The sequence below is a fragment of the Excalfactoria chinensis genome, chromosome 4 (genome assembly GCF_039878825.1).
Source record: "Excalfactoria chinensis isolate bCotChi1 chromosome 4, bCotChi1.hap2, whole genome shotgun sequence".
Classification (NCBI taxonomy): Eukaryota; Metazoa; Chordata; class Aves; order Galliformes; family Phasianidae; genus Excalfactoria; species Excalfactoria chinensis.
Genome location: NC_092828.1, coordinates 43,623,086 through 43,636,347, shown reverse-complemented (window position 1 = coordinate 43,636,347; position 13,262 = coordinate 43,623,086). Strand labels below are relative to the sequence as shown.

Here is a 13,262-nt window from a genome sequence, read left to right as displayed (position 1 = left end):
GACCCCCAGCTTGCTTCCCAGCAATAAATTCCTTTTACAAAGCTGTGAAAAGGAGAGGAGGAGGGAGGCGGGAGGGAAGGATGCTGTGATTTGCCATGACGCCTGCTCCCTCACTCAGAAAGCAGAGGGATGTGCTAGCTGTACTAGCAGCAGGGCTGGTAGGTAGGCATGGCGGCTTGCAAGTCAGGGCTCTGAGCATAGCGTCAGTCCTGCTCCATTTCCCCTGGCTGCTCCATGTCACAGTGCTGACTCCCAGCTGACAGCCATCCATCACCTCTGCAGCTCTGAGTGCCTGTCAAGAAACCTCCTCCAACCCCACCCTTGCTTTCCAACAGTTGGTGGGTTGATTTGCCTTTGGAGTCCGAGCTCCACAGCAGGCAAGCATGCTGGGTGCTGCCCCGTACAGCAGGGTCCAGAGGCCACTGCCCAACACCAGAATCGTGGTCTGTAACACAAGCCACGAGGATGCCAGTGTGCTCCCAAACTGCTCTCATATCCATTGTTGTCTTTAATGCAAGTTCAAATGCTGGCGTGTGACTACACGGCCCATGATACCATTCTCAGAAAATAGCCTGCCGTGGACAGAGAGCTGCCTCTCCTCCTGTCCTGGGTGCTCTCTGTATGAAAACAAAACGAAAATAAAGATGTGTATTTGCTTAAATCATAATCAGATCTGCTACTGGCCCCAAAAGGAATGACTCCAGCAGCAGGGAAGGGGGTGGGGAAAGGCTAAAAGCAAACACAAACAACGCTTGCTTCCCTCCGAACACGCAGAACCTCTTCCTCCTAAACATTAAGAGGGAACATTTCCTTTTAGTACAACTGGAGGAAAACATTAATTTAATCAAGTCATTCTGTCATTAAGGCAGCCTCTCTTCTGTGATGAGAAGCTGCTGATCAACATTTCCCAAGAGCGAGGGGCACGTTCTTGTTTAACTTGGAAAGAAACGCTGTCACGCATGGCCCAGGCAGCTCATCCCACCAGGTGGAGACATGCAGATCAAAGACAGACCTTGCATTCACACAGAACAGCACACAACGTGCCTCATCCCAACCTCTCCTTCCTTTCCTTTCTGGTAATGCCGTCAGGTTGTGACTTGCTGGATATTGTTAAGCTCCTTTTCACATCATCAAACGCCGTTTCACAGCGCATACACAGTTTGAGCAGAAACCAATGATAAAACACATAGCAGCAGCGCAACAGATGGCCCGGTTAGTCAATTATTTTCTGCATCAGCACCACCGACACTGGCAGCATTGGACGCTGAGCAAAAGATGGAGACCTCGAGGCCCATCCGCACATCCACAAGTGTTTATATAATCTCCACTTAGCTGTCTTCGGTAAGAGCACTTAACAAGCGGCTGCCTCCTAAGAGCCCCAGTGTGCTGAGCTTAACAGAATGCAGCCAGGAAAGGCGTTAACTAGAAGTTATGCAGGGAACACCAAAGTTGTCACTCTCCATCTAAATGCAAATACACCAGGAGGGCTTCTAGGAAGGCGTGCATGTGTGAAGAGTAATTACAAGGACAGCAGCCAGGCGTTGGAACTATGATAGATTTAAAGCTGCGTTTGATCTGGATGCGCAGGCAAAGGAGGAAATGTGAAAAATGTAAATCATCGGGTAGCAGCGATGATAAATCCTGCCCACTTTGTCTCTTAGAGACAGTGTTCTGCATACAGCAGCCTAACTCACCAGGCTCAGGACTTCCCCAAGCCAAGCATGCAGTCTGACCGCCTTCCAGCCCCGCAGGCGCTTCTGCCTTCCTGGGTAGGTGAGGGAAGGAGAGGATAATGCAAGCAGGCCAGAGGAGCCCGTGCCTCTAGTCACTCCAGAGACAAGGATCTTCCCTCCTGCAGCCCCACATCGCCTCACTGCTTCTGAGCCCCTGTGTCAGACACTGTGCAGGACCGCCAGCTTTTCTGAAGGAGCACCCTGGGCTAACGCTTGCTTATGGATCCCACTTAACAAACACAAAACAAAGCAATACCTTTTCGCAGTAGGGCAACACACCACAATCAACATGCGAGGATCCCGTTTTTCCAACAAGTGCAAGATTTTTAAGCTGAAATCGCAGTCTTTTAATAGTCGTTTAATATGGTGAGCAGCAAGGGTCACTTCTGATCAAACATTTGCAGCTCCGAGTCCAGACGTCTACCAAACAGTGCATAAGAAAAAACAAATAGCTCTGAAATGCTCAGCGAGCGCCACACACTTATTCCATCGTGATTTCCCTAGATAAGGAGGAAGACAATGAGAAAGCACGCTTTGATGCTATCCGCAGGCACTCTCCAGGGCTGATGGGGGGGCCAACCCGGCTCCTCCTTGTCTAAATATTACTGCACAGCCCCAGTGCAAAGTAGGTTTAGAAAGCAGCAGCCCAGGATCAAATCTCACTAGAGAAAGCGTGTGCTTAACTAACCAGGGGTATTGCAGGCACCTCGGGTTGCAGAAGGGCTGCAGTCACAGCATATGGCCTTCCAAACAAGTAACTGGCCTTCCAACTACGCCACTTCAATGAGCTACCCACAGTGTGAATGTGCCAGGACAGCTAACATAAATTCTCTGTGCTATTATCTCCATGCCAAATCTGCACTGAAATATTGCTCCGAATAGCTTTTGTTGTGGCTCAGGCCAATCAATTCATTGGTAACAAGCTTATGGGCAGCAAGAGAACTGTGTATCTGTAGCAACAAGCTACCAAAAGGGGAACGAAACAGCAAAATCAGGTTTGTGTTTCCCTGCAACAGGATGCAGAAGAGTATCTTGCACAAGTAAATCTTGGAGACCTGAGATCACGTGGGAAAAGCTGCAGCAAAGCAGTACTGGTTGAGAAAGAGCTGAACAGTAGGGATCAAGAAAACCATTCTTTTCCCTTTTAAACAACAACTTCCCAGACCTACTTCATTCCTTTGTTCACACGATTGCAAGATTTTGTTTCACACACATTTTTGTCTTAAGTGACTGTAAGAAATGAAGTCACAGTTGCTTAGAACTTCTTCCTCCTCAGGCCAAAGTGCCAAACATTTTAAGCCTGACCTCGCACCAAAGTTATCAGTAAAGGAAAGCCCAACTGTTGGGGGAACTCACTGTTTCCCCAGAGCCCCATTGAAATCACTAGTAGTAAAAAGACCTTAAGAAAAAAATCGGTTACAGGTAAAAAAAAAAAAAACAGATGCTATCAGCAATTACATGTCAGAAAATGTTTCATTATCCACCTGGAAACACTCTGCAAGGCAAAACAAGGATCTACATCTTACTCTCCTCGGCTCTATATCAGTTCTTCCAGCACACTGCAAGTGCAAGGAGCTGAATGCAATGAATTTTTGTCTTTAAGACTATGCTAAGACTATTCAAGCAGATGTGCTTTTTTTTGCCCACCAACTTTATAGAACCAGCTGCTTAAATGCTATTAAAATATCCTATTGTTGTTCTCTACAACACCAAAGAACCATAGAATGGCCCGGGAAAGGACCACAATGCCCATCTAGTTTCAACCCCCTACTATGTGTAGGGTCACCAACCACTAGACCAGGCTGCCCAGAGCCACATCCAGCCACATCCAGCCACATCCAGATATTAGGATGAGGTTTTTTCACCCAGAGGTTGGTGACACACTGGAACAAGTTGCCCAAGGAGGCTGTGGATGTCCCATCCCTGGAGGCATTCAAGGCCAGGCTGAATGTGGCTCTGGGCAGCCAGGTCTGATGGTTGGTGACCCTGCATATAGCAGGGGGTTGAAACTGGATGAGCATTGAGGCCCTTTTCAATCCAGGCCATTCTACAATTCTATGAACTAGAAAATATCAGGGGTTACTGAAGGCCAAAATTATTGCATGCTTTCACTGCAACCAGCGTCAGACAAATTGTGCAGCAAAGGAAAAGATTTCCCTGCTCTTCTGAGCTTTCCACTTACATAACAGCAGGTACCACGCAACAGGTTGAACAAGTCTTATCTGCACTGCAAGGACTAAGCAGGAACAGAAGGAGATTAGCAGTGTTTGCAGAAGTAGTCCGCTTATATGCTCAAAAGCCCATTTAAAAACTCTTTCCCGCAGCCTCTGCCAGGTTATAATGATTCCCCAACTATGTCCAAAGTTTTCCATCTCCGCACAGAAACATCTGCTCACTTTCCCATGGTCTGCAGCCCGCGTTTGATTGCACTGAGACACGCACACTGCCTATCTGGGCACTTCTCCGTGCTGGAGTTTCACACTGCACTTGGACCGTGCTCTGCTGTCTGACTAACAAAGCAGCTCATTGTCACTCCCAAGGCTTGGACGGCATTCAAGCCACGCACAGCAATAACCCATGACAGGCTGCATTAGGCAGGTACCGAAGCATGCCTAGTAGCACTATTAGCAACTACAAAAAGGCTACAAATACTCCTCTCCCTTCAATGCTGAACAGATCTGTTGCACAACTTTGAAATCCATCGATTAAAAAAAGACCATTTTCCTTCTATCATGCAAACCACTGGTTGCAAATGGCATGTTTCCCTTGGCACCGGAAGCCAGACTGGAACCAGAGCTCAGCCCTACTGGTATGCACAACATTTGCTGCAGGAGCCATGTGTGCTTGCACAGGGAAACTGGGAAAGGGGAGCACCGGTGGGAACCAGCAAGGCTGCCTCCAAAATATTTACCTGCTGCCCTGAGCACATACTGACTGATAAGCCTGCTCTGCTCTGGAGAGCACACAGCTGTACAACCAAACATGCTGCCAGGTCGATACTCAGTCTGTTTTACAGCAACACCAAGGCATTCTAAGGTCAATGTGCCTTCAAACACAGCCCCTCCACAGCTGAAAACCCATGGGCTGGTTTTCGCAGCCCATATAACAGCGCAAGGCATGATTTGTACAGTGAAGCCAGGGGACAATGCATTTTCCAGCTGAAATGGCAAAGTGCTGCATACCAGGAGTTAGCTGCCAGCAACTGGGAAATGTGTTAATACTTTTTCTGGGTTGCCTCAGGACAGTTCACGCATGGGTATCTTGCCACTATTTATTAATCACTTTTTGTGCCTTTATCCTGGTACAATATAAGTGTCTCACACAATGACTGCACCAACTGAGGCAATTTCTACCTCCAAAAGCACTAATACTCTCCATTCGTTTGCCATGCTTTGCTTGATGCTCAGGTTGGCAGCAATTTACCACCTAGTATATTTCATTTCATACTCCCCTCTCTCCTCGCTGACACCCTGCAAGCACAGTGTTCATAGGGCAGACAGCCACTGACAGTGCTGCAATTAAGAGATTGCTCCGTGAGGTTTTGTGTTTCTACTTGGTTTCATGTTTCCTTTAAGACAACTGAGGGTGATGGCAATGCAACCAAAGGAGTGGGGGGAGTAGCCCAGCAAGAGACAGGCAACACTGTGGAGAGGATCCGAGTCAGGCTCACCAAACTGGGGAGCCACTGGAGACACCCATGTGCAGGACAGGAGGGTTTCTTCCCCGGCTCACTGCCCTCTAAGGGACTGCGCTCCTTTCCTTTCCAGAAGGAAGCCACATCAGCTCAGACAATAAACTGAAGTGGTTTCATGCCATCTTGCAACTGAGGCTGGAAAACTGTACCAAGCTGCTGTAGGGCAAAGTTGCACTGCTGCCCCTTGGGTCCCTCTCACCCCAGCGAGGCCCATGCATTGCCTCTGCATTGGGAAGTAGCTGCCCTTAGGCTCTCCCAGCAGATGCCCTGCAGTGAGCCCCAACTCCAATCTCTATGGCTTTTAAATCCCTTTGTGCACACTGCCAGATTCCTCCTCACCCTCTGCCCATGTCTGCCCAGTATTATACCCAGTGCCAGGTGCCAGAGCCTCCCAAACCTCCTGCCCCAAAGCAGCTTACTGTTGGCAAGAGCTACAAGGAAATGAAAAGAACAGGTTCTGATCCAAATTTCTCCTCTTGGTATTGAAAACAGTCCATTGCCTTACAACACATGGAGAGGACAGACTGGCTGGAAATGAGCACACATAGACTGCTGCACATAAACGGTCTTTAAAGTTGTACTACTCTAGTCAACACAGCTTCCACCTGTAAGTTTCCTTGATCAGAAAGAAAGTGGAGAATAGCATGTTTTCAAAGGGAAACCATTACCTTGATATTTAATCTACATGCAAAGGAATAGGGCCATAGAGATATAATTTTCCTGCCATCTCCCCTGCGCAGACGTTGTCTACCTCTCCATCTGCCCCATGAGCAAATCCCCTGACCACCAAGTAGGAAAAAACTAGCAACAGTCTTAGGGTGAGCACCAAAGCAACAGCATTTGACCCCCAAAACGATATAAGATTCAGTCCACAAAAGACCTGAATGCTCATTAGCTGTAAGAATCAATCCATATTGTGTCCGGCTTTACAAGCATTACAGGATAGGCTTGGTTTGTTTTAAGAAAGCAGCACATGGAAACAGATTTCACTCTATCGCTACTTGCACCAAAACCAGCCTTAGGTGGGTTTGGTTGCAACCAGCAGGAGGTGTGGCAATGACAAACCGTTTTCACTTATTGACAAACCATGAGGAGGAAGTTCTGGGCTGTCTGTGATGGCCCTCCAAAAACCTGACACAAAATCTAAGGGCAACTCAGAGGGAAAAACTCTTCCCCTTTCCTCAGTTAAATTCTTCTCCCAATCAGGCTGTGCTGTCCTGCACACATGATGTTCCCGAACTGCAAAACCCAGGTTCCTAGCACGGTTTCCTTTTGCACAGCCTGCAAAGGGCTATTCACAATCCATCCTTAAGGACATCTCTGTGCTCGGAGATGCTTGTTTTATCAAATGAATTCATCTAACGGGTAACCCTTCCTTCAGCGGTTGTTATCAGCGGTTCCTTATTAAGCTATAGCGTTGCTCAGTACAAAGTCTTGCATTCTGTAAAGAAAGACTAGAAAGTAAAGCTTTTGTTTTCCACATTGAATAGACTGTTTTCATAAGCAGCCTAGGAAAAGCATGTTACAACTAGATGGCACATCTTCCTATAGCATCATTAACTTTATTTCGGCTTTCTTACTTGCCAGTACTTAATTACACTGCACCACCCAACTCACAAACTCTGCCTTTTCCCAACAAGGAAGCATTTCTGCTGGCCCCTTCCAACATCACACCATTTTCTCTGTGATAGCTTGATGACACTGAAAATTCCTCACACTGGAAGAACCCAAAACATGGAGCTATTCCTTTATGTATATGCTTTAATGGAGAAGGCCGGGGGTGCTGGTGCTGTTTTTTTGTACCAAATACATGGAACATTGTACACAACATCACTAATGGACCTAAAGTATTTTTTTTTTCAAAGACGAAACATCCAACTTGTTGAATTTTTCCATGTCAGTTTATGAAGTCTTTTAGTCTGTTAGTTTTAATGCCTTGGCCTATGAGTCAACTGATTTTCACGCAGAATAGCACGGAAAAGCCTCTGAAGACCACATCTCATTATTACAGCATCTCTATAAGGAGAAAAGGAGCCCAGCCACTCTCAGAACAGGACAGAGATCTGCATGTTTTTCTTTCCCTCCAGAGTCTGGGCAGTTCAATGGAATTTCATTAGTCTCTATGTGAGTTCATAGCCTTTGTTATCATACAGAGCCAGGCATTTACTCCTAGGAGGTTCGTAGACCTAGCTAGGTAAAGCAAACCTATTATCAGTGTGCTAAATCCAGCCCATGTAAAATTGATAGGGGTTTGCAAGCAGATAAATTGATAAACGATGCTTAAAACCTCGTTGTAGCCATCACATTCCCTCAGCACTAAGAGATCCCTGTGCCTTTTGTCTGCAGAAAGTTATAGAATACCACCTATTAACCAAAAATCCTGCAGAACTAAAATGCCCCGTGTAACAACTCACTGACACACAGCATTTAAACAAATGGGAAATGGGGAGCTTTCAGAGATCCACGTGCATAACGCACGCTCAGAGATTAAAATAAAAAAACCCACTGAACAACCTCATATAGACTTCACGTGCTTTTGGAACTGGCCCCATCAAGTCTCACAACCAAGAGCCATCAATGCACTCACACGCTGCTGACAACGCAACGTGATGTTTCCCAACAAGGAATAGCGGCTGCACGCAGTACATCTGCCAAAGGACGCTCAGCAGGAACGGAGAAGTGAGAGCATTCCTCATGTCATACCCGGCGAGGCAAGGCAAAAAGCTGCTGTTTATGACTGCACACACAGGGATTTACACACCAGGCACCTCTGTTTCCTCATCTACAGAAACCAGGGCGCTGAGATGGATGACTCTCCACGCTGCCCTTCACCCCGCGGGCCTGATCCCTGCCCATCACACGTGGCTCTGGTTCAGGCATGAAGAAACACGTTCCCGACCGCCAGCTGGGACAGCACGGCCACGGGCTTACTGGCAATGGGGGAACAACACTTTCTAGAACAGCGTGTGCTGCCGAGGGCACAGGGATGGGGAGAGCTGCATCACACCAGAGGGCTTCCCGTCTGCCAGCAGAATCCCTGCCTGCAACACTGCCTGCTGGGAGAGAGGATCCTGGGGAAAGAGCTGCAGGCTGGTGCTGAGCCTCTAAACCACACTGGCAAAGCCAAGATTAGCTCGGTCGCTTTTTTAAGCACAATCTCACCAACTTGAGAAGCACAAGAATACCGAAAGTAACTCCTTACCAAGTGCCTACAACTCTTCAAAGGGCTACAAATCCCTTTACCCCTACACGTGCAAGTCCTAACAGCTGTTGGTAGTTGAAACTATAATGCCCACAATTCAGCTTAGGGAAGGGGGTAAAAAAGAAGAGGCACATACATGCACACACACACACATACATGCACACACACACACCAGCTGCTGAACTCCTCTGTGCTCATCCCTCTATGGACGCATCGTCTGCTGCTAAGAACGTACACTGCAGGGCATTCGGAGTAAAAAATGTATATGAATATAACACCAGCCTATGCTTCTCATTTTGCCTTTTTTGGATAGAGGCATCTGCTCTCTTCCAGTTTAGGTTTTGGTGAGGAATTTCTTCTTTTTTTTTATTTAAATTTTTGCAACAAGCACAAAAACAAGGCAAGCTTCTTTTCTTTTTTCTCCCCCAGTTCTGAGAATAAGTTTTGCTGTTGCCAAAGAGGTTAAACATTAACCAATGGCAACTGATACTGTCTACCCGGACTTGTGCAAGGCCTTTGACATGGTCTCCCACCACATCCTTATCTCTAAACGGGAGAGATTTGAAGGGTGGGTTATTAGGGGGGGAAGGAATTGGTTGGATGGTTGCAGCCAGAGGGCTGTAGTCAATGGCTTTATGCCCAGGTGGAGGCCAGTCATGAGTGATGTCCCATAGGGGTCCATCTGGGGACCAGTGCTCTTCAACATCTTTATCAATGACACCGATGATGGGATCGAGTGCACCCTCAGTGAGTTGGCTGATGACACCAAGCTGAGTGGTGCAGTTGATACAATAGATGGGAGGGACACTATCCAAAGGGAGCTGGACTGGCTTGAAAAGCGGGTGCATGAGAACTTAATGAGGTTCAATAAGGCCAAGTAAAAGGTGCTGCACTTGGATCAAGGCAATTCCAGGTACAAGTATAGCCTGGGAGAAGAACTCCTTGAGAGCAGCGCTGCAGGGAAGAACTTGGGGGTTCTGACAGACAAAAAGCTGGACGTGAGTGAGCAGTGTGCACTTGCAGTCAACAGTATCCTGGGCCTTATCAACAGAGGAGTGGACAGCAGGGAGAGGGAGGTCTGATAGTGACTAGGGGGAATGGCTTTAAACTAAAAGAGAGGAGATTTAGGTTAGATGTTAGGACGAAAGCTTTTCTCACAGGCTGGTGAGGCACTGGCACAAGCTGCCCAGAGAAGCTGTGGATGCCTCATCCCTGGAGGTGCTCAAGGCCAGGCTGGGTGGGCCCTGGACAGCTGAGCTGGTGTGGGCAATCAGCCCTCAGCAGAGGCTGGAATGAGATAATCGTTAAGGTCCCCTCCAACCTAGGGGACCAACCCAAGCCAATCTATGATTCTACAGTTAGCCATTTTCCATGTCAACCTCTCTCTATAAGTTAAAGCAGGGACAGTTTTCCCTTAACCTGATGGGTAAGGCTGAAGAAACAACAGTAGCACAACTTCATGTCACTGTTACAATAAACCACAATACAACTAAAAATGATAGTTCCAAACACTAAACATAGCCATCCCCAGACCAACCCAGAAGACACACACGCTCATGTGAAGTGTGAAACGGCTTAATGAAATTCACCTACTGGAACTTGCTGAGCCATCTCATCTTGACAATACCCAAACCAGTGAGGCACTGAGAACTGGAACTGAGCAAGCACCTCCCCTGATGGGGGTCTCGTCCCCAAGCTGTGTGAATGCACAGCTGTGGAAAACCTGTGCTCAGCTGCTCCCCACCAAGTGTTTTGCTGCAGCAAGGCTCTGCACCTGGGAGGACACCTGCCCCAGCCAGTCAAGCCAGCACTACGTGTGTCTTCATGCTCACACCATGGCCACAGCCAACTCCATCCAGCAGCCTCAACTGCAGCACACAACACTGCAGGAAAAACACCTCCACGCTGTATAAACAGGATAAGAGTTTTCCCACTGCTCTGAAGCTCCCTACTGTAGAAATAACTCCCTGATCCCCACCTTCATTCACCAGGCAGCAGAACAACCCCAAGACCCTGCCAACCTGCGTTTGCAGCAGCCCTCAGGAGGAGCAGCGCGTTGGCAAAGCCACCACGCGATCCAGGATGTTTCATCTTTCGGCTGACAGGTGAGGTAACACAAGACAATGTTTCAGCCCTTCTTCACCTGCATCAGCTGCCTGGAACGCAGTATCACCAATACTGGCATCTGCCTGCATCGGCAGGACCCACAGAACAAACACATTATGAAATGTGCCTGGAGATCTGGCCCAGAAAGCTGCGAAACGACACAGAGCAAAAACCAAGCTGCACCTTCCTCAGGGAAAAGCTTCAGCACCACTCCCTCCAGAAGAAACTGTTTTGCTGCACTGACTGGTTTAAATGCAGATGTAGCTACACAGTTTTTGGGCACAGCATTTCTTTTTTTACTGAGGGCCCAGCACTATTCCCTGACTCTCAATGAGCCAGAAGTTGAGATGTGGCTGTTGGGGTGCTTCCCGTTGTCCCCAGCTCTGGAGAAGAGCAAGCAGGGGCAGCAGCATGGCACTGGCTGTGCTTCTCCACCACCTCCCTGCAGAGGAGACGAAACAGTGTTGGTTCTGCATACCTGCAGCCACGCTAATAAGGGGCACATCTAAAGCCAAGCTGTACAGCAATCAGAAATTCTTAGCAACCGAACAGCAAAGGTCTATCCAGCAATTTTAACTAAGCGTGAGAATAGCAGCCTACATCTTCAAAAAGCTGGATATCACGCTGCATCCAACGAGGAAGTGAACTTCTCCTCAGTTCTGCTCACGCAGCCCTGAACACAGCACAACAGCCCAACACGGTCCATGCTGCTGGGGGATGCTACGAGCATCAGATCATCTGCATGTTCCAGAAGGGAATGCACAGAGCTGCAGCTGCAGCCCAGCCAGCAACTGAAACACAAAACACCCCACACTGTGCACAGAACAGCACAGGCTGAGGGATAGCCCCTCCACTGACTGCTTCTAGATGTAAGGTGATTACAGCAGCTGGTGGTAAAAGCTGATTCATCTCAAACAGCTAAAACACCACCACTGCAATTTCTAAAGCACTGCTGAGCAGCAACAGGTGTGTTTTACCTCCTTGTTCCCCTCACTCTGCCACCTCCAAAACAATGAATCCAAATGCCATATGAGCACTGAAAACGAAAGAAGGATGCGGGATTTTCTCGCTGCCAAACCCGCATCCTCCCCAGGTTCACCTCCCTTCTCCTAGCTGTGCCTATTGAAATGCGCAGCAAGCGAGAAATGGCAAACCCAAGCAGATGGAGGACTGCCCAAAAGGCCTCACGCCGAGCGATACCCAAAACGCTGCGGTGTTCTGTATCACACCACCGCATCGCTGATCTACTGAGCTTGCAGAAACCGACTGCGGGGTTGGTTGGGTGGTTTGCTTTGACAAAAGAGATGCAAAACCAAAAGGCTCACACCTAACAGAGAACTCCCTGACACGCCTGTAACAAATCAGTTCTGCGGGTGCTTGGCCTCTCTTTCCTATGTAGTATGACTGCAGTTACTGAGCGTACGCGTCTTTGGCGTTGAATAAAGGCTTCTATGCACTGGTGCTGCACGCATCTCTGGCACCCCGTGGGTAACCCTGCTGACCCAAAAGCACGGCAAGCACCGAGCTTCACGGGGAACACCGCTGCTCACCCTCACTCCCACTCTCTCTTAAAGCAGGCAACAATCTGACTTTAGTGCTGATCTTCAAGCACGCAGAGGTTAGTTAGCGAGTAAGGGAACACGGGAACAAGAAGAAAAACCGCCGTAAAACTAAGCCTCGGTGTCTCTCGCACGGAGAGAGAGTTCAGCCCTTTAGGAAGCCATCCACCCGCAGCTGCACTTGGGTCCACTCACTGCCCCGAGAGCCCGTGCGGGTGCCCACCTCCGGTGGGGGGGTGCCGCCACCTCCCCCCCCTGCTGCGGGATGCCGGAGGGCATCCCCTCCTCGGGGCATCCCGGAACCCCCCCAACAGAGCCGGGTGACCCCCCCGGTCCCCCTCACTTAACGGAATGACCCCCCTCTACCCCACGAAGCCGGTGACTCTCTCCGAGCTGTGCCCCCCGTAGCCCTCCACAGCCGTACCTGGACTGCGCGGCCATGGCGAAGCTCACGCCGCCGGCCCCGCCGCCTCCATGGGGCCCTCCCGCAGCCCCACGGCCGCGCTACGCCCCGCAGCGCCTCATCGCTCGCTCTGCCCTGAGCTGCCCGGCCCGGGTTGGGTTACGCTCATCCGGGCCCTCCTCCGGCCCGCCGCATTCCCCGACGCCACCGAGGGAGCGGCGGCCACCCGCGGCCCGAAGGGGCGGTGCGGCCGCGGGGCTCCCCGAGGCCCCCTCGCCGTGCGCCCGCCGACGGACGTGGCTGACGCTGTCGGCCCGCAGCCCCCCGCCGCTCCCCCCCTACCCCCCCTTCTCCGGGCGCTGTGGTACGGCCCGCAGCCCGTGGTGGAGGCGTGGGGCGGGCCGAAGGGCTGAGCGGGGGGAGGTGGTTTAGAAAACAGAAGGGATACACGAAATACGAGCTACAGAAAGCCGGTTGGCCGCGCTTCTCCGGGCTGAAGCCTGTATTTTGTTGGAGCAATTTGTGAAAATTGTATCCTAAAAGGCTTTTTCCTTGTCTCCTGTAG

The 13,262-nt window shown here is 49.6% G+C and overlaps 1 protein-coding gene across 2 annotated transcripts in view; it reads right to left on the bottom strand.

Annotated features, from left to right (window-relative positions):
• The window catches only part of AFF1 (ALF transcription elongation factor 1), a 52,620-nt gene extending 39,617 nt beyond the window's left edge, over window positions 1–13,003 (bottom strand). For both annotated transcript variants that reach the window (XM_072334817.1, XM_072334819.1), the window contains exon 1: window positions 12,719–13,003. In XM_072334817.1, the coding sequence (XP_072190918.1) occupies window positions 12,719–12,735 (17 nt within the window). In that variant the 5' untranslated portion in view covers window positions 12,736–13,003. The remainder of the gene's footprint in view (window positions 1–12,718) is intronic.
• Between the last annotated feature and the right edge of the window lie 259 nt (window positions 13,004–13,262).